Raw genomic sequence first — 22228 nt, 5'->3', positions numbered from 1 at the left:
GGCCCTCAGCCCAGCCTGGGCCCTCTCACAGTCCATGACCCCTTGGGGGATGTTCAACTCATGGCTTAGGCCCACTTCCTGGGGGATCGGGCCTAAGCTGGCAGTCAGACACCCCTCTGGCAGCACAAGAGCCCTAAGTCATTAGTCAGACATCCTTAGCGCTGCCGCAGAGGCGGAAGAGGCTCCCGCCACCACCGCTGGGCTGGCCAGCCATGAGCTGGCTTCTGGCTGTGCAGCACTCGCCCTGTGGAAGCGCACTGACCACCAGGGAGCAGATCCTATGCTGAATGTCTGCCCCCTAGTGGTCAGTGCATGTCATAGCGACCGGTCATTCTGCCATTAGGGTCAATTTGCATATTACCCTTTTATTATATAAGATTTTATTATATAAGATGTTTCTATCTCTCCCTCTGCCTTCCTCTCTAAAATCAATAAAATTATATTTAAAAATAAAAATAAAAATAGCCTAGCAGGTTTGGCTCAGCGGATAGAGTGTCAGCCTGAGGACCAAAGGATCCCGGGTTCGATTCCAGTCAAGAGCATGTACCTTGGTTGCAGGCTCCTCCCTGGCCAGGGCCCTGGTCGGAGTGCATGCAGGAAGCAACCCATCAATGTGTTTCTCTCACATCAATATTTCTCTGTCTTTCCCTCTCACTTCCACTCTCTCTAAAATCAATGGAAAAATATCCTCGGGTAAGGATTTAAAAAAATTAAAGTAAACTTGTGGGAATAACATATAACTAACAGAGTGCACACTAGCAAGCATGACCAGCAACCATGACACCAGGACCAAAATTCTGTGCTTAGTCTGATCACACGACATCTCTCACCATAGAGACCATAATCAGACAGGTAAACATTTCAATTCTATACTAATCCATATTGTGCTTAAACATTTGTCATTTCAAATAGTTAAAATAGGAAAGCTCTATTTCATAAAAATTAAACGTAATATCCAATCAATCTTTTATAGACAAAACAAAGATATCTCTTGCCCTGGCTGGGTAGCTCAGTTGGTTAGAGCATTGCCCCTATATACCAAAGTTGTGGGTTTGATCCCTGGTCAGGGCACATACAAGAATCGACCAATCAATGCATAAAAAAGTGGAACAAATTGATGTTTATCTCCCCCTCTCTCTCCCTAATCAATCAATAAATTAAAAACAAAGATATATAATGGGTAGTTCCTTGCTATATCTACTAGCCTACATAATTTACTACTCTGTGATTTTTGAGAAAAAGGTATAGAAAATGACTTTTGATTAACATAAAAAAGAAAAAGTATGTATATAAGAAATTAGCACACCAGGTCTAAAGGCAATATAAAAGCCCTTTAAAACAGCCCCCCGCCCCAACAAGGCATGTATACAACAATCACTTCTTACTTTTGTCATTTTTCTCTGTGCCAGATATTTGGAGGAAAGCTTTCTCTAGCTTTGCAATGGTCTGCGCATCCACCTCTTGGGCTCTTTTCACAGACTCTAATAATCTCAGTCTTCTGTTCTCCTCCCTGAGGGAGTGATTTTCCATAGCATATTTGGCAACTCTGGGGTGGTGCTCTATCTGTATGACACAGAAGGATTACAGACTTAGCCCTAGCTGGTTTGGCTCAGTGGATAGAGCATCGGCCTGCAAACTGAGGGGTTCCGGGTTCCATTCCGGTCAAGGGCACATGCCCAGGTTGCGGGCTTGGTCTCCATTGGGGGGCATGCAGGAGGCAGCCGATCAATGATTCTCTCACCATTGATGTTTCTCTCTCTCCCCCGCTTCTCCCTTCCTCTCTGAAATCAATAAAAATATATTTTTAAAAAATAAGACAAAAAGGATTACAGACTTATATTTTGTACAAACATGTCCTTAATGAAAAAGTCTTTCTGAAAAGCTGGTAGAAAACATTATGAACTGCTGGTGGTAGCCTGCTGCGACCACCATGGAAAGCAACGTGGCACTTGTGATCACAGAGTGAATATGTGCATGTCCTACAACTCTGTGTTCTAGGTTTAGGTCTGCACCCTTGAAACTTTCACCCAGGCCCCTAGGGAATAAGCATAGGGTGTACATCATGGCAAATTTTTCATGCAAAGGAGCTTACTTATATTCATCACACCAGGCGTCCTCAAACTACGGCCCGCGGGCCACATGCGGGTGTTTTTGCCGTTTTGTGCAATGTGCATAGGAATTTGTTCATAGTTTTTTTTTAAAACTATAGTCCGGCCCTCCAACGGTCTGAGGGACAGTGAACTGGCCCCGTTTAAAAAGTTTGAGGACCCCTGCATTACACAAAGCAAAGAATAACGAAACTACCGATCAGGACTGAGTGACCTCCAAGATACACTATGTGAAAAAGGCAAGGTGCAGAACAGTGTGCATGCTGAGCTGCATTTTGCACAAAAAAGAAGAAAAGTAAAAATATCTGTATTAGTTTGAATATGCATAAAACCTCTGGAAAGATACACAAAGCTGAAAACCAATTATCTTTGATTTTTAAAGATGTGCCTGTATTAACTACCTATGCTTCCCAGGCAAAAAGAAAAGCAAAAACAAAAGAAACTTTAAAGGCTGAACTGCAAAGAGACTACTGCTTCAGATAACCACCAGTGCACACTGGGGCTAATTTGAATTGACCTGATGGGTCAAGAGCTTTTCCCTTCAGGTTTTATTATTTTAGAAAATGGGGGATAAAAGAGGCCGGGGATTGTGCAATCACACTGTCAGGTTAATTCATTTAAAACACCTTCCACTGTATTTATTACAAGAATATGGTGACAAATTTTTATTTGCCTTGGACTTCCTTTACATTCAGAAATACTGAAAATGTCATGACTCACTTGTTCTCGCAGAGTCTGAATCTCATCCCTTAATTCCGACAGCAAACGATCCTGCTCCTCGGGCAGAAAACTTCCCCGCCCTTCTTTGTGGAGCTTCTCCAGGCGCATTATTTGATCCTCTCGGAATTTCACAATCATTTTATTAGACTGAATAAATCTCTCTTTTTTGAGGGTGAGGTCTTCTAACTGGGTAACTTTTTCTACCAGAAACTTAAGAAATTCATAATTTGGTTAAACATGAAAAATAATTCGCCTTCCCTAAATTTTCACAAACTAAGCAACAAACATTAAGTTCCCATTTAATCTCAAAGGCAAAATTAGATTTTTCACAGCCTTCCTTTTTTTATTTGCTGTCGGCATTTACTCCACTCAGAAAGGCACCCACCACATAGTAAAGCCTAAAAATATCTTGCATCCCCCCTTTATACGAATTCAGTTTCCTACCTTCTTCTCCTGTTCAGACTTCTTGAAGAACAACATTGCCTCTTTGAAATACTTCATGTAATCAGTCTCATCTTTCTCTGTAGTTGATCCAGTGAGAAAGGGAAAGGGAAAAAATGTTTATCTCTCACATCTTAAGACCAAGAGATGAGCTAAAACAGCCTTTGACTGCCTGCTCTCAATTAACCTAAAAGAATCAAACTATTATCAACAGATCACGGATTTTAAATTAACCCAGTCCACATATTAGCTATTCTTTGAAGAAAAACCTCTCTTGCCCTAACCGGTTTGGCTCAGTGGATAGAACATCGGCTTGCGAACTGAAAGGTCCCAAGTTCGATTCCGGTCAAGGGCATATACCTTGGTTGCGGGCACATCCCCAGTAGGAGGTGTGCAAGAGGCAGCTGATCGATGTTTCTCTCTCATAGATGTTTCTAACTCTATCTCTCTCCCTTCCTCTCTGCAAAAAATCAATAAAATACATTAAAAAAAAAAAAAAAGAAAGAAAAACCTCTCACCCAATTTAGTAAACATATACAGATAACATATGATATAACCGAATCTTAGAAGTGGATCAAAATGAAATTTATTAGTGTCTTTTTAGCAGTTTTAATATTCAAAATTACTTCCACTCCCCCTTCCCACATATCTCACAGAACTCAGTACCCATGGAATCGGTCTCTGGTTACAGACAAAGTACCATGTTCCTATGTAGGTGAAGTAAACAGACACTTGTGGAAAAGTTTGGGAAGCCTTATTATGTTGTGCCTGTCACTGGGGGTTCCAACACTAATGTCCACACATGGTCTTCCTTCCTCAGGATAAGGAACACTGTGCCCATCTTACCTCTGGTCAGAAAGCTTTCTGGTAGTATCTGCCCTACAGTGAGCTGGGCCAGCTGTTCTTTGAGCCTCTTCACTTCAGCTTGGAGCTGGCTCACATTGCCTTGGGTGTCCTCATTTACCACTGCCTGTTCAAGAATTTTTTGAAAGCATTAAAAGAACATTTTGAGGCCCTGGCCAGGTAGCTCAGTTGGTTAGAGTATTTTCCCAATACACCAAGGTTGCAGGTTTGATGCTCCATCAGGGCACATATAAGAATCAACCAATGAAAGCATAAATAAGAAACAAATCAATGTTTCTCCCCCTCTAAAATCAATAAATAAAAGAACGATTTGGGAGTTGTGTAGTCTTGTGTTTATATTTGTATGATTTGGAGCGATTCTGCCTCACACACAATTGAAAGGCTACCCGGACCAGTGTGCTGTACTGGGAGGAAGCGTCCACTCCCTGTGTTCGGACCTACAGCAAAGCCTCTTCCCTCCTCCCCATTCCTTCCTTCTGCTCCCACTTAGGTTTCAGTTCTGCTGACTAGCCCTGGGCCCTATTGGGCTGGGTCAACCCTGGGATCCGGGTATGTTCATCTCACACTGCCTTCATCCTGAGACCTGGGCGGACCGCCCCGCCACATGGAAAAGAGAAAAATCCACAATGACTGTAACTGTCCCTCTGTCATGGCACGCTATAGAGGGTGATGACTGCAAGGCTGGCCTGAGCACCATCAGCTTGGCAGAAACCACCCTCACCAAAGGAATCCAACCCTGTATTTCCTAACAGCTCCTCCTAAAAAGAAGGATTAGTGTTACAGCTCCATTTCTGGTTTACTGCCATAATTAATGCTCTTTTAAAGAAGTAAATCTTTAAGAAATTTTCTTAAAGAAAATGTCTTAGAGATGACATCTAAGAAGTTGAAAAAGCCTACAGAGTGATGACATGAACCAACAGTTGAGTACCAACCAGATAAAAGGAATCCAATTGTGAAAGACCCAATTCTCCAGTGAGGGAAAAGCCCCAGGGAAAAGATCTGACTAGCTCACCCTTAAACCAGTCCCAAATATCCCAGCCACTGCTCTGCAGCGACTTACCATTGAGAGTGACTACTGTAAGGCTCCTGGCTTTGTTGTTTCATGTGTTAAGAAGCCATTCTTAGTTGCTTCTGATTCTTAAGGCCACCTCATTATAAGGCACTCCTGTATATTCTGACATCACTGTTACATCAGTGACCTCATAATTCTAATTACTCCTGTGGATCTCTACTCTTAAAACTTCTAGTAAGTTCCAAGAGCTTCTAGCGTCAGGAAGCTCTCATGACTTTTTCTCCTCATATTACAGATACCCCACAAGGGGGTCATAATCCAATAAAATGAATGAATGACTAAGACTGCACTCTCCTGATTTACCCAGGGAAAGAGGCAACATTCTTACCATGATAAAATACTCAAGGAGTTTTCTTTGGGGATAAGAACGATCAATTTCTCCTTTGAAAGACAGAAGAAATTAATCTGCCAATTTCAGGCACTACGATTCTTTCCTTTGGAACCAAAGAGGCCTCCCACCTCTCCAAATGAGGGGAATCCTTGGTCTTTTGACAGTCTGCACCAGGAGTTGGGGCACATACAGTCTGCTGCCTGTTGTGGAAAGTTGAACTGGAGCACAGCCAGGCCCATGTGCTGACATACTATCTGTGGCTGCTTTCTCTCTACCAAGGCAGAGGTCAGTAGTTGGGACAGAGACCACACAGTCCAGGAAGACTAAATGTTCACCACCTGGTCCTTTACAGGAGTTTCTGACCACTGGTGTACATGAATATGAAGGGAGCTTCTTGTATAAAAGAAAAAATGGAGAATCCTTGCAGTAACAGGCAAAGTGGAAGACAAGGTTTGTCAACATCATCAAATTATTTTCAGGGTGAATCCCTATCACCACCCACCAAGACACACAGGTCTGCTAGCATGGTTTAGGTACATAAATTCAGTCTCCAATCCTATTTACAAAGGTAAAACGTTGCCCTCCCTTAAGAAAAAACTAGGCAAACAATAACAACCATAAGACCCAATCTAGGTCTCAAATTACATGAGCAGTACAGAAGGCTAGGAAAGACGAAGTAGAAATCTTGCTTAGAGTTAAGCTTCTAGTGACATAAAAAGCTACAAAAGTGAGATACTGCAAGCATAAGTATTTTTTTAATTTACCTCATTGTACTCAGCATTTTACCTTATTTTTAATCAGCTTGGCCCTTTGAGCAAAATTCAGCGTTGATAGGGTTTCCCCAAAACACCTGGATCCAGGATGAACGTTTGCGATTATGGCTGTCCTGGCATTACCTCCAAGGGAATCCTGTTTAATGATATGAATGTATACATCTTCAAGGGAGAAACAATAAGATCTTTTTTAAGCAACGGAAATGTACACTCTTACCACCAACGCTGAGAAAATATCCAACTATCAGCCATAGTGTGCATAACCAAAAGAAGCGCCCAGGAGCCCAATGATGTACTTTACCCGGAGCAAGAAGGTGAGCTTGGAGTCTCTGTAGCAAATATGTCTCTGTTTTCCATTTCCCACATCCACAAGGGCTGTAATCACTTGGCCCAGGCAGCTCAATGATCGGTTTATGTTACCTGCTTCCTAAGGCACCAGGAAAAAGGACAAAAGTTTAGGTGCACTGGTTTCTTTTTAGTATTGTGAATTAAAATATACCCAGCAGGGTGACAATTTTGAATGGAAAGGCAAGTCAGGAACATTAAGGATAACTTAACTTTTCAGCAAAAAGATGTCCTCAACTATCCGCTAACCTTTTCCTATTTGACACACACAGCGATTTTAGTATTCAAACATAAAAATCACGTGAAGGAAAAACAATCAGTGCCACCTTATCCCTGTAATGGTTTTAAATTAATCTATAGGGAAGGCTAAAAACTTGGCCTAGGCCTAGGTCCTGAACCCCTGAAGTATGAAACAGCACAGTTGCTCTTTCTCCTTATGAACTTGGCAGTTCCGGGACACTTTTATAGAACAGACTTTCTGCATGAAATCACTCAAAATTTTTCTCAGTGTTTGGAGAGCTGAGAGCAAACTTGGTCAGGTACTCATCCTCAACGATCTATGCCATCTTAAACCGCCAACCCAACCCATCCATTGACCTATGCTGAAATGCCAAATCACTGTGTCCACAATAACCCTTAAGATGTCCCCCAGTGTGGCATGTATCCCTGTTCCTTTCTCCCTGTCCAGATCCTGACCCCTCTGAGAACACAACTCATGAGCTACTTCTTTCCCATGCTTCCTCTAAGCAGTCCATGCCACACCCTGCTTCCTCTGACCCCTGCGGCCACTTATACTGTATAATCCCTCCTGGAATGAATTCAAATACCCTTGGTGCTGACAAACTCGTCCCATGTATGTTTACTGTCCTACAACAAAAATGTCTATATCTTTTACAATTTCTTATTCCTTTGTAGCCCTCACAACACTTAGCTGGGTATTAATTTCTATGAGAATTCACACACAAGTTCAACTGAAGACCATAATTTCATTCTTACCTTCAACCTCACCCCTTCTGCATGGGTGTCTCTTTGCCTTTCAGATCCTGCTAAATCCACCATATTGAGTAGGGAGGTTCGTATATTTACAGTCTCACTGCTTTTCTCCATTGACTCTACTGTAATCGTGAAGACTGCATGAGACCTTGAGGATTCTCTATTCATTGATGTCGAGGCCACACGCCTGTTTCTCCATCCTCCAGACAACACCTGGGCAAAAAGAAACAGATCACCCCAAGTTCCAAGTGGTCACAACAGTCACTAACATCAATAGAAAAACAATAAAAAGTAGTGAGAAAAAATACTGGTCCATCAAGGAATATATGCAAGGTATTTTCCTTTTTGTCCCCTCAGTGTTATGGAACGAGAACAAATGGAATCAGAGGCAAAGGATCTAGAACGGGTTTTGCCATTCTCTATTTGCATTAACTGAATGGAAATCACAAAATCCCTCTGAACCCTTCCTTTCCCTAGACTATGAGAAAGCTAGACAAGATGAACCTCAACATGACCTTCATGCCCCCATGCTGTAGGCTAATTCCAGCAAGTCATAAATGCAAGAAGTTCATCAAAAGGTTGGTGGACCTTGAGCCTTCAGCAAGGGCTAAAGATACATATTATTGCCTACTGGAATGGCCGAAAGCATTTCCGCAAACCTGAAGATCTGCATATATTATTGCCTGTTACCAAACAGCTGAGGGCATTTCAATTTACATGTTATTGGTCCTGCTGGCCAAACAGCTGAACAGCCGTGGGCATTTCCTCCAACCTGACAATGCCTACTGTATACTAAACCTTACCTTTGATAGGTATATCTACTTTGCTATAGGGCAAAATGTGGGAATAAAAAGAGCCATGGGTGCGGAGATAGAGAGAACTTAGCTACTACAGCTAAGCTTCCTCTGGCTCCCCCATAGATTACAAATTTATATTGTACTAGAGGCCGGTAGCACGATATTCGTGCCAGAATAGGCCTTCCTTCCCCTGGCTTCGCTCCCAGCCGCCCGGGAGCCTGCAAGTCCTCGCTCCCCGCTGGAGTGCCGCTCCTGTAGCTCCCTCCACCCACTGCACTCTCCCTCATAGCAGATGCCCTGCCACTTCACGCCTGCACATGCAAATTAACCCACCAGCTTTGTTGGGTTAATTTGCATACACACTACTGATTGGCTTATGGGTGTGGCGGAGGTCCAGTCAATTTGCATATTTCTCTTTTATTAGTGTATATTTCTAGTCTCTTTATACGTAGCACCTTCCCCAGATTCCTGAACCCTTCTAGATGCTGGATATCAGTCCGGCATTACCCCCACTTTTGTCACCGTGTTGGGTCCACCAAGTATTTGTTCTCTCTTCCTATTCCCTATGGCAAGGAGGACACATGAAGGTTCAGTCTCAGACTCTGGAATCAGATGAACATGAGGTCAATCCTTGGTTCTATTACTCACTAGTTGTGTGGCGTGGGGCCAGTCCAACCTTTTCACAGCTCAATCCCCTATTTGTAAAATGGAATTATGGGTCTTACCTCATAAGGCAGAACACCTCAACCTGTAATACGAATACTAATCACTTGGGGATCTTGTTAAGACTCAGATTCTGATTTCATAGGTGTGAGGTAGGGCCTTAGATTCTTGTAACAAGCTCCCAGGTGATACTCACAGTCTGAGAACTATATTTTGAGTAGTAAGGTCATAATATGTACAGCTGGTTTGGAGAGCAGAGATCCCAGTAGCTCCTCAAAGGAGCAACTTCCAGGAGGAACCACTAAAGAAATACAGACTCTATGAAATGTCCCTGTGTCATCCAGCATGGTTTTAGGAGTGCCTGGTTGGAATGAATAGCACCAAAATAGTGCAAAATCAACAATCACAAAGTTCTATTTTAACTAAGGGGAGTATAAAACACTGTCATATTCTGTTTTCTTTTCCTCTCATGAACATTCTGTTATGCCTCTTCAAAATATTTTTAGTAGCTCAATTCTTGCTTCTGTTGCGATCAAAGTGCATTTCACAGCATGCTACGCTGTCTAAGGATCACAAAGTTCAAGGGCCATATACCTGATAGGCTCCAGCAGCTGAGGTCACCACCTGCTCCACCGCACCAACAACAAAAACGCCCTTCTTGATGTGCTCCCTTAAGTACAGTCCAGCCGATGCAGAGTCCAGTAGGTCATAGATCTGCTCATTGTAGATTTCAATAAAGGAACATTTACAAAGGAAACTCTTCCCAGCTCCAGCCTGTAAAAGAGAGAAGCCTGCTTTAGATATATTATTTTTATGCATGCATTCATCCCTATCTTTCATGAGCATTAATCTTTCACTTGCTTCACAAGTGTAAAATTTCTACAATCTTATCCTTTACACCACAAAAGATACCTAAGAGTCAGCTTTAAAAACCTAGGTAACTAGTTTCAACATATCACTGTATTTTACAGCAGCATCACTGTGTCCCAGGCGCCCTTCCAGAGGTGCTGAAAATCAGGACAGGGAGATGGGAATTGAGCAGTCCAGTTGGCCAATTTCATTTTTTTAAAATATATTTTTATTGATTTCAGAGAGGGAGAGGGAGAGGGAGAGATAGAAACATCAATGATGAGAGAATCATTGACTGGCTGCCTCCTGCACTGGGGATCGAACCCACAACCCAGGCATGTGCCCTTGGCCGTAATTGAATCCAGGACCCTTCAGTCCACAGGCCGACGCTCTACTCACTGAGTCAAAAAGGCTAGGGCGGCAATCTCATTTTTATCTGTCTTATATATTGGACTTCCACACAAAGTTTTACTTGAAGCAAGTGTTATATACTTTAAAAGACAAAAAATAGCCGAAACCGGTTTGGCTCGGTGGATAGAGCGTCGGCCTACGGACTGAAAGGTCCCAGGTTCGATTCCGGTCAGGGGCATGTACCTTGGTTGCGGGCACATCCCCAGTGGGGGTTGTGCAAGAGGCAACTGATCGATGTTTCTCTATCATCGATGTTTCTAACTCTCTATCCCTCTCTCTTCCTCTCTGTGAAAAATCAATAAAATATATATATATTTTTTAAAAAGACAAAAAATATTTTAAAAGCCTCTTTATAGAATTTTCAGCCACAGAAATACATGGCACTAAACATTTTGCTGACATGCAATGTGTGTGTCTAACTGTAGTGGCTAGGGACAGTTTCCGCAAAGGAATAAATGGCAAACCAATGTTACATATCAGACTCCTTAAAACATAGAACACTAATGGCTGTTAAGCCTGGAAATCACCAAGCTAAAGAACACATCATGAGAATGGCCCAACCTGGGAGCCAATAGAGGAGGGAAGCCCACATCCCAGGATGATAGAGCCAAATCACATGTGAGCAAGGGTGCTGCAATGGAAGTAACGAAGGGCCTGTCACTATTGGATGTCATGAGGATCTAGGAACACCTGCAAGCAACTGTGAGCCTAGGAACAGGTAAGAGACAGAGCTTAGTGAACCTCGGTTTCCTCAGTTCAGATTTCTTTACACTTCCTCTTTCAAAATCTAAAAGCCTAAGCAGCACTACATTCTTCCTTCTTTTAAACCAGCAATCTGGGTCCATGGATGATGCATATTTTATAAACTAAAAACTTTTGAAAACTCAGAATTCTTAATTTTATGTTAAGAATCAACAGTTTTTTAATACCACACTACCTGTACAAACTGTGAAATACAACCACCTCTATGTATCATGACTAGTAGCTAACTTCTCAAAATAGAATTGCTTTATTGTTACAGTGTTTTACCTTATCTTTTTCACGATCAATTAAGGAAAACAAATATTCAAAACTTCGTGGGATTACTCCTCTCAGGTTATGAGAAAAATGATCAGATTCGGATGGTCCTAAAAAATGGAAAAATACATAGCTGTTCATTTTTGTTCACATTATAAGAGTTCTTCAAAATGACAACACAAAGGCAATTTACACAGAAATAAGTTGACACATTACATAATCAATTTCCAAACAATTAAAATTTGGGTCTATGAGAGATCCAGCAATAAAACCTATCCATGGGACTGTAAGAAAGGCCCACAATAACTACTAACCAAGTTTAAAAAATAGTTGTCTAATAAATTTAAAAAAACCATCTAAATACCAAGCTTGTAATTTCACTCCTGCCAGGTACCAAAATTAGCAGAAATACCAAACAAATGTACTTTACATGTTACAAATAACATTGTATCTCATGAGCTGACCTATATACACTAGCCATAGGCTCATAGATTAATTATTCCTTCTCCAGAGTTAACTATAAAATGGGGATAATAATCATATTAACTATCTCAAAGGCTATTACTAAAAATTAGCCTTAGCTGGTATTTTTAAATATATACTTTTATTGACTTCAAAGAGGAAGAGGTAAAACATCAGTGATGAGAGAGACTCAGTCTGCCTTCTCACGCCCCCCTACTGGGGATTGAGCCCACAACCTGAGCATGTACCCTGACTTGGAATTGAACCATGACTTCCTGGTTCATAGGTCGACACTCAAATCATTAAGCCACGCCAATTGAGCTAGCTGGTATTTTTTAAATTAGGCAGTAAAAGCCCAGCTGGTAAGAAAGATACTGTAGAAATATTTCAAAAGATTTCTATTAAGTCAGAAAAATGTAGAGTACTCCTCTCTATGCTGTTAACCTTGGGGGAAGAGGAAGATGTGAGCGGATATATAAATAGCAGGACTATACAGAATACTAATTCAAGCTATAGCTATATATACCTGAGGAAAAACGTAGCTAGAAAAGATCTAGAAGTTTTGATAAATATTAGTTTAATAAGCCTTAAAGACCAAAAGAACTAACAAAAGGCTGTTATATGCAAGAAAGATACAGAAAATTTTTTTAATAGTATCATTATCTTGGTGTGCTACCCATCATAGTAAACGTTTTCCCTGAGCCAGTCTGTCCACTGTAAAAGGAATATTAGATATTATTATTGTCCACTGTAAAAGGAATATTAGATATTATTTTAAGGAATATTAGATATTATTAGAATATTTGAAACAGTCCTTGTAAAGTGTACCTTAAAAATATATATCATAGAGGCAGAAAAATGCAAGTAAATGAACTAAGAGCACAAATAATATTAGAGTGTGCAGGTAATTTTATAACATTTTCCTGTGAAATAATACAAAGACATTCAGCATACTTTAAAATATATACGTGTGTGTGTGTGTGTGTGTGTGTGTGTGTATGTGTGTATAGCATATATAAATAAGTTGATTTTACAGAGGAAGGGAGAGGGAAAGAGATAGAAACATCAATGATGAGAATCATTGATCGGCTGCCTTCTGCATGCCTCACACTGGGGATTTGCTTGAAATGATGCTGAAAGAAGCCAGACATAAAAGAGTGCATACAGTAAAGTTTCATTTGTAAAAGTTCCAAAACAAGCCGAAACCGGTTTGGCTCAGTGGCGTCAGCCTGTGGACTGAAGGGTCCTGGGTTCGATTCCGGTCAAGGGCATGTACCTTGGTTGCGGGCACGTCCCCAGTGGGGGGTGTGCAGGAGGCAGCTGATCGATGTTTCTCTCTCATCGATGTTTCTGACTCTCTATCTCTCTCCCTTTCTCTCTGTAAAAAATCAATAAAATATATTTTAAAAAGTTCCAAAACAAGCAAAACTAATGATGACAAAAGTCTGAGTAATAGAGTACATACTTCAGGGGATGGGGTGGGATAGTTGCTGACTTGGAATCTGGATCTACGTAGTGGTTATACAGGCATATAAATATGGAAAGTCAGTAAACCCAATTTAAAGAAGGTTTATAAGCACCTACTTGTGCTAGACATTGAGCTGGGAATAGAGCTACAAACATTGACTTTGCTTTCATGGGAACGGCAATCTGACAGAAGCCTGGGAAATAACCCTAATTTTATGAGGTCAACATCATGTATGTATAGAAATTATGCTTTCCCAAAAATGTGCTAGATGCTTTCATCACAGAAGGAGTGAGTAGACTAAGCCAGCAAATGTTAATTATTAATTTACTTACCCATCATAGTAAATGTTTTCCCTGAGCCAGTCTGTCCACTGTAAAAGGAATATTAGATATTATTTTACACATGAAATTTAGAAGACCACCCTCCTACTTTAATATGGCGTACTCGTGTATGAATTTTTGCACAGTTGATTTTCTTTCTTATTTTGAATTACATTAGGTAAGTGTGAATGACCCATTTTCTTTCTCCTCTATTTTACCACTAAGAGCTAACCACTGTTCTCTGGTAAATGCTTCTGGCTGATACAAACACAGCCATCAGAGCTTTCAAGTAGTTTTTATTTACAACATTGGAATGAAGTTCTAAAGGCTGCTCTGCAATCCGTTTCCCCCCCTAAATTTTACCTCAGATATTTTCCTGAGTCAGTAGAGATCTACTTCATGTTTTTTACTGTATAATATTAGTATTCTTCAATGTATCACAACTTATTTAACCAAAACAAACTGGACTTGTGTTTCCAATTTTTGATATTTTAAATAATGCAGTAATTCCTTCCCTAAATTCTTCCTTTGAGATACTGAAATGTTTTATTTAAAAATAAAGTAATTTTTCCCAGCTGGCATGGCTTGGTGGGTGAGCGTCAACCTTTGAACCAGGAGGCCACGGTTCAATATCCGGTCGCAGCACATGCCCGGGTTGCAGGCTCAATCTCCAATGTGAGGTGTGCAGGAGGCAGCCAATCAAAGACTCTTTCATCGTTGATGTTTCTGTCTCTCTCTCCCTATCCCTTCCTCTCTGAAATCAATAAAAACATATTTAAAAAAACACACACAATTTTAGCCCTGGCTGGTATGGCTCAGTTGGTTGTAGTGTAGTCCCATGCACCAGAAGGTTGAGGGTTCAATTCCCGAAAAAGGCACATGCCAGGATTGCAGGTTCAGTCCCTAGTTGGGGTGAGTGCAGGAGGCGGATCAACATGTCTCCCTCACATCAATGTTTCTCTCTCTCTCCCTTTCCCTCCTTCCCTTCCACTCTCTCTCTAAAAATCAATTGGGGAAAAAAACCCTTGGGTGAGAATTAAAAAAAAAATAGTTACACTACAAATTATATTCCTATTTAAGAAATGAATCTGAATTAACACTAAAATTCATCTTTTATAACTGCCAAGGTGGTCTTAATGCTTTCTGGACCTCCAGCTTATGTTCCAACATTAAATCTCTAGCAATATGTTAAGGCTTGCCAACATTTAGAAATTCAGGATCATCACTTCAATATTCAAATATTTTTAGTTATTTTATTTATAATCACTAAAAACTGGAAGCAACCAAGACATCCTTTAACGGGGAATTGGATAAACAAACTGTGGTATATCCATATAATAAAATACTTTTCAGAAAAAAACTCTACAGGAATATATGATTGATCCATGTAAGAACATAGATGAAACCTAAATGCATTCTAATAAAAAGAAAAAGCCAAATCCAGAAGGTTACATATTGTATGATTCCATTTATATGACACTTTACAAAGCCAAAGCTATAGGAACAGCAAAAATATTAGTACACCCTGGATGTGAGAAGGGAGAGTGGCAGATTACAGAAGGGACAAAGAATGAGAACTGTTCTCTTCAGTACTGGGTGTAAATACATGACTATCTACATTTGTCAAAATGCGTTCAACTAACTGTACACTACAAAGGGTGAACTTGAAAGTATGCAAACTCAATGAACAAGCAAAACACATCAACCAGATAGATGTCTCTCCCCACCCCCCTTCTCTCTGAAGTCAATAAAAAAATATTTTTAAAAAATACAAGAATCTATACATAACCATTGTACTCAGTGAATTTTTCACAGGCATACAGGCTAACAATTCTGGAGCTGCTTTCCATGTGTACTGGGGTTGAACAAATCGATAAATGGATGAGAGAAGGTGGGAGCCACGTTTCTCACTGTCAGCAAGGACAGTTACAGATAAACAAGAAAGAATAGAATGAGCCCTGTGGATTCACTGGATTCTAGAATGAACCCATGTGAATTTTAAACCCTTGGATTAGAGTCACAGACATCAGTATGAACTATTGTTTAGCTTAATATAGATGCAAATGGATAGATAAAGCAACAACTTTAGATATGTCTGTATATACATGACTTAGTATATATATTACCTAGTTCTGTCTGAGAAGGCCTAGAGGCAATGATATTCCAGTAGCAACAAACACACCTAGTGCCAGATCTTAGTTCCTAAATACCACTCTCCAGGAAAAGGAATCAGGGCACGTTGGCGAAATGGCTGATGCTAGGCCTAGGACAGGAAAAATACAAGATGAGCCAGGAGCCTCTTGTAGCACCAGAAAATAGGCAAGTGCTAAAAAACCAAAAGGATGTGACTTCTCAATGACATAGAAACCAACCTCAAGTAGCTCCAATGGCCACGCTAGAACAATATGAGCTGTAAAGAGTGCCTGGGAAGGCACATGAGTGTTTCTTTAATTATTGTCAGCTGAATCAGTGGCGTTGGCAGAGCCAAGTCCTGGAAACACACCTTGCCAGAGGCAGGTGTGTTGTCAGCCTGACCTTCAGCTCAGGCGCCAGGGGGTGGGTTTAATTATCTAAATCCAGCCAAGCACCAGGAACAAACATGATTATCCGGGCCCTCCCAGAAGTGACGATTACAAAGAACCCACAAGAATGCACATAATCTCCTTTGTCTTGGGCTTTAGTAAAACTTCCTGGTGTTTGCTGTATAAAATAAATGCACTGTATCGGCTCTGGGTCCCTGTCTCTCTATCAGAGGACAGTGGTCCCACCCAGTCCCAGCTTTCCCTACTGTATTTGTGTCTGTCTCTTTCATTTTCTCAATCCCCAATCACCCCTACTCAGGAACTGGACCACTCTCTAGCCCCGCTGGACGTGGGAAAGAGAAATATTATTTATAATAAGCAAAAAGATAAATAAAATATAGTGCTGAATTATAACTCAAACTATAAATATACATACCTCCATACCATATATATATAAATAAATGGGGGAGAAAAGACAAATCTTCCTTACATTAATTCCAAATACAGTAAGTCCTCACCTAATGTTGTCAATAGATTTGATGACTTTAAGTGAAACTGACATATAACAAAACCAATTTTACCCTAAGCCAGTAATGGGCAACCTTTTGAGCTTGGTGTGTCAAACTTCACCAAAAAACTGAGCATAACTCGGGTAGTGTATCACTTTGAGGAAAAAACATTATTTCGCAAATGTTTCATCCTCAGGAGCAGCAAATGTTTCATCCTCGGCATGCGGCCGCCTCAGCGTCCGCGTGTCATCAGAAATGGCTACGCATGTCAGTGCTGACACGCGTGTCATAAGTTCGCCATCACTGCCCTAAGCTAATCAATATAAACAAGAGTTAAGTTCCTACAGTATCTTATCAAAGTTATAACTAAATGATGTTATTTGAGAACCTGCTATAATCTAAGTAGATACTCTCCCTTCTAGGAGGTGGAGCTTAATCCCCTCTACCTTGATTATCCAGGTGGGGCAATCTAATCACAGGAGTCCTGAAAATTAGAGAAGTGTCTCATCTTTAGTTAGAGGGTGATGTGACTAAGAAGAAACAAAGTTTCTGTTGTTGGTTTTGAAGATAGAAAAAGGGAGCTGTAAGCCAAGTAATGTGAGCGGCCTGTAAAGTGAAGAATATGGATGGATTCTCCCCTGGAGCTTCCAGGAAGGAACACAGCCCTGCTGCCACCTTTATTTTAGCTCCGTGAAGCTGTGCTAGACTCATGACCTACAGAACTGTGAGATAATCAATTTGTGCTGTTTCACCACTAAGTTGGTGGTAATTTGTTACATCAGCCATAGGAAATTAACAGAAGCACTTGTTATTGTACCCTTGTATCCTTATACACAACAGTCAGCAACTTACTATGCAAAGATGGTGCCATTATATCCGCTCATGCAAGATTCCACAATGCCTTTGGCCACAGTTGAGAACACAGATTCCTACAAATGTAAGCACCAAATATGTTAACATTTCATAAAAATAAAAACATTTTTCTTAAACTGCATTCTAAAATATAACAACAAAGGTTGTGTGTTTAGTCCTGGCTGGTGTGGCTCAATCAGTTGGAGCATCATCCTATACACTGAAAGGTTTCAGACTTGAGTCCTGGTCAGGGCACATACCTAGGGTGCAGGTTCAATCCTGGGTCGGGTGTGTCCAGGAGACAAACTGATGGATATTTCTTTCTCCCTTCAATGTTCTACCCCCTTGCCTCCCCCCCCAATCCCTCTCTCTAAAATCAATTTAAAAATGCAAATGTTGAAACCCTAATCTCCAATGCGATGGAGATGGGCCTTTGAGAGGTAATTAGGTCTCTCTCTCTCTCTCTCTCCTCTCTCTCTCTCTCTCTCTCTCTCTCTCTCTCTCTCTCTCTCTCCTTTACTCTCCCCTGCCCCTCCATCTCTCCACCAGTGAGGACAGTGAGAAGGCAGGTATCTACAAGCCAGGAAGTGAGTCCTCATCAGACACTGGATCTTTTGGCCTTGATATCTTGGACTCCCCAACTACCAGGAACTGTTAAAAATCAGTATTTTTTGTTTAGGCCACCTAGTCTATGATATTTTTGCTAAAGCTGCCAGGGCTGGCTAAGACCTCTCCTTAAATCAGGCAGACCAACAGTACTTATCAATCACCCAAGTGGCTCTGAAAAGTGCACCTTCACTGCATGGAGAGAAACAGTGAGGCAGCCTTGCCATTCTGATACAAAGTTGAATGAAGGAAGAAAAAGTATTTAATAAAATTAAATTTTAAATATTTATGGACTGTCTGAGCTTCCTTATCTAAGATCTATCAAACTAAATAGACCAGAAACAAAATCCTCACAAATAAAAGAATCTTATATTTTCCAAAAGGAAAGTTACATTTCCAAAATGGTCATTACCTGAGTGGTGTCCATGCCAGCAACATGATCAAAAGTGAAGGTCTTGGGCTCCGGGTTGGAGTGCAGCCGGAGAGTCGTAGAGGAGAGCACACTTAAGCATAAGTTTTGCTCTCCATCAGCTGATCCAGAACCCTCTGTAGGTGGACGAATTCGCACAAAAACTTTGATGGCATCACCTTCATTACTAAAGACAAAACATGTAGCAGCTGAGTTTACTGAAGAAGACTGAAAATAGATCTGAGGCTCACATTGCCTCTAATGTTTCTATACTGAGAGGTTCCCAACCAAGCCCAAGATTTACCCCGTTTACATTGACCTCTGTTAAGAGTCCCACATGACCCCACTCCCTTTACTGATTTGCTTCAGGACAGTCATCTTCACAAGCCTTTACTTGAAATCAACTCAAAGAGATTTGATTCCAAGGAGCTCCAAGCACTGCTTGTTTCTAGTTTCTCCCTTAGAAGCTATAACAAAATGGGAGATATTGATTCCAACTTTTAGCCTGGAAGGTGAGAGGGCAGTGGGTGGGGAGATGTGATTTCTTCCAGATTTCCAGGTAGCTAAGGACCAAACCTAATTCTCAAACAAGTACCCTTTGTTTCAAGTATCCTTTACTAAGCTACATTAATATTTTAAGAAAACTACCTCCCCAAACTCATTAACAAGATTTTTCCTTACCTTGGCTGATTAGACTGACAATTTGTCATATTGCGTAACTCAGCTAGAAAAAAAGATAAAAAGTCATTAAAGGTATTTAAAAGTGCAATATATGTATACAAATACATCTCCTAGAGCAAAGGAAACTAAGCAGAAAATAAACAGATGGGACTACATCAAAATAAAAAGCTCCTGCACATCAAAAGAAACAATCAACAAAATGAAAAGAGAGCCCACGGTATAGGAGAACATATTTGGCAATGATACATCTGATAAAGAGTTAATATCCGCCGAAACCGGTTTGGCTCAGTGGATAGAGCGTCGGCCTGCGGACTCAAGGGTCCCAGGTTCGATTCCAGTCAAGGGCATGTACCTTGGTTGCGGGCACATCCCCAGTGGGGGTGTGCAAGAGGCAGCTGATCGATGTTTCTCTCTCATCGATGTTTCTGACTCTCTATCCCTCTCCCTTCCTCTCTGTAAAAAAATCAATAAAATATATATTTTTTTAAAATAGTTTTTCTTGAAATAAAAAACTGGAAAAAATATATCTATAAGGAACTCATACAACTTAACAAAAGGAAGACAAATAGCCCAATTAAAAAATGGGCAAAGAACCTAAATAGACACTTCTCCAAAGCAGACATACAAATGGCCAAGACACATATGAAAAAATGCGCAGTCACTGATCATCAGAGAGATGCAAATTAAAACGACATTGAGGTATCACCTCACACCTGTCAGAATGGTTGCCATCAACAAATGACAAATGCTGGAAAGGATGTGGAGAAAAGGGAACCCTAGTGCACTGCTGGTGGGAATGCAGACTGGGGCAGCCATTATAGAAAACAGTATGGAGTTTCCTCAAAAAATTAAATATGGAACTGCCATTTGACCTAGTGATCCCACTTCTAGGAATATATCCTAAGATATGGGGGGTTGGGGAAAGTGGGAAGAGATCAACCAAAGAACTTGTATGCATATATGCATAACCCAGGGACACAGACAATAGGGTGGTGGAGGCCTGGGGCAGGAGGCAGGGGTGTCAATGGGGGGAAAAAGGGGACATATAGTAATACTCTCAACATAAAGGTGTGGAGTGAAGACAAGGCTCTGCCACTAATATTTCCATCTCAAACAAATGACTTGCCTCTTCGTTTGTTTTCCCGCCTTTTCTTTCCTTGTCACAGCCACTGGCTGACTTTTCCTTGAGGACCACGAGATTAGTTAGGCACTCGGGGAGGTCCTTCTGGGCAACCAAGAGTACGCATTGCATTTCTTTTTGAGGAGTCCCAGGAAAAACCCCCATAGTACAAAGGTAAAAGCTGCAGAGAGCACTGCACGGGCTCTCTCCGCCCCCACACTCCCACTTCATGCTCCAGGTCTCTGGACTGCTGGGAATTTGAGAGGTGCTTAGATGAGATGTCATCAACCTCAACTTTGCTAACAAACTTAAAGGAGGGGGAGAATTCCTCATGGACATCACCAGCATCACAAAGGGGCACTGTGAATACCCTTGCTCCCATCACTTCTAGAAAGTGATGTACATACACAAGGCAGAGTCCTTTAATAGACATACTCACACCACTTTTCACTAATATGCCACAGGCATCAATTCTCTTGCTTGAGTCCAGATGTCCTGAACAAATACTGTGGTTGTGCAGAAAGCATCATAAAACATTTTGGTCCAATAATGTACCAATTTGTATGCTAATATCCCCTTAATACTAAAAGTAATGGAGCCCTGCCGGTGTGGCTCAGTGGTTAAGCATGAACTATGAACCAGGAGGTCATGGTTCCATTCTTGGTCAGGGAACATGCTGGGGTTGCCAGCTGGATCCCCAGTGGGGGGCGTGCAGGAGGCAGCCGTTCAATGATTCTCTCCCATCATTGATATTTTTGTCTCTCGCTCCCTCTCCCTTCCTCTCCGAAATCAATAAAAATGTTATAAAAATGCTTTAAAAATAGTGGAGAAAAAGGAACATTTTTAGGTGAACAAGAGAGCATAAGGAGGTTTTCAGGTAGTGTTATAACTGACCTAAAAGGTTAATGAAACAACAAACACATCAGAAGAAAATTACTACTGACAGCTAGAAGCTTTGTTGTTGGAAGGCTCAAACACCAAAAGTTCACAATTTCTTCAATCTTCCTAGGCTTCTCCTCATTACTATTCATACCACTCACTGAGATGCATCAGATCAGCTCAAAATTAGCTTCAAAAACCAACACTTAAAAAGGATTAGGCAACGTAAGCAGTGGGGCGTGTAATGCACAAGAACAGTTAAAGGACCAAGAAATTAGCGAAAATTAAAGGGTTTATCAAAAGTAAACATGACAGCGCTCCTCTCCATGAAAAAAGGGAGAAATTGGAGGGGTCTCCATGAGGAGAAAATCGGGACTGTGGGAATACAGACACGGCTGAGTTGTGCTTTCACAGTCCCTTATCTAAGACAGTCGATAGCGGGCCCTCGGCAGAGAAAGACGTGCTTGAGGTACCTGCACCTTGGATAAGTCCTCCCCTTCAGGAAGGTGAGCCAGGTGCAAACATGCAGAAGGTGGTGACAGCAGGACCGGCCCGCGGGCCAGGGTCCCGAGAGAGGCAGCCCGGGTGAGACACAGGAAGGACCCAGAACCGTCCCGGCTCGCAGCGTGCACCGCGTCCGTCCCACGCATAGACGAAAAGGAAAAAAGCTGCTCCTTCAGTGTCTCTGAGGGACAAAGACGCCAAAGGCCTCCAGCCTTTCAGCGCGCCCCCGTTTTCAAACGCTGCGGGGACCCCAGGGGCGGCGTCCTTTCACCGCTGTGTTTGGGGGCGGGGACGGGGCCACGGAGCCGGGTGCCGTACTTACTTTTGGAGCCGGGCGCCATGGCGCCCTCTCCTCTGAATCCCGAGGACAATGCAGGGATCCCCCCGCCAGCTCCAGGCGCGCTGCGAACCCGGATTCCGCTCGTTCAAGATGTCCGCGGATTTGAATTTGGCGCCCAGGGAAGACGTTGACGTAAGCACCTAGGCCGCCATGTTGCCGGCCTCACGCAAGA

The 22228-nt window shown here is 41.6% G+C and overlaps 1 protein-coding gene across 1 annotated transcript in view; it reads right to left on the bottom strand.

Moving 5' to 3' along the window:
• Window positions 1-22141, bottom strand: part of KIF15 (kinesin family member 15) — a 49913-nt gene extending 27772 nt beyond the window's left edge. The window contains exons 1-14 of the mRNA XM_079795346.1: window positions 22039-22141; window positions 19214-19256; window positions 18536-18719; window positions 17518-17594; window positions 12523-12560; window positions 11397-11494; window positions 9702-9881; window positions 7651-7860; window positions 6611-6736; window positions 6323-6445; window positions 4116-4239; window positions 3273-3349; window positions 2829-3038; window positions 1386-1563 (exon numbers count right to left, since the gene is read on the bottom strand). Of these exons, the coding sequence (XP_079651472.1) occupies window positions 1386-1563; window positions 2829-3038; window positions 3273-3349; window positions 4116-4239; window positions 6323-6445; window positions 6611-6736; window positions 7651-7860; window positions 9702-9881; window positions 11397-11494; window positions 12523-12560; window positions 17518-17594; window positions 18536-18719; window positions 19214-19256; window positions 22039-22057 (1687 nt within the window). The 5' untranslated portion in view covers window positions 22058-22141. The remainder of the gene's footprint in view (window positions 1-1385; window positions 1564-2828; window positions 3039-3272; window positions 3350-4115; window positions 4240-6322; window positions 6446-6610; window positions 6737-7650; window positions 7861-9701; window positions 9882-11396; window positions 11495-12522; window positions 12561-17517; window positions 17595-18535; window positions 18720-19213; window positions 19257-22038) is intronic.
• Window positions 22142-22228: the final 87 nt, after the last annotated feature.

Source organism: Cnephaeus nilssonii (assembly GCF_951640355.1).
Source record: "Cnephaeus nilssonii genome assembly, chromosome: 17".
In the NCBI taxonomy this organism is placed as follows: Eukaryota; Metazoa; Chordata; class Mammalia; order Chiroptera; family Vespertilionidae; genus Cnephaeus; species Cnephaeus nilssonii.
Note: the sequence above shows the minus strand (reverse complement) of the source record. Positions and strands in the feature narration are given on the sequence as shown.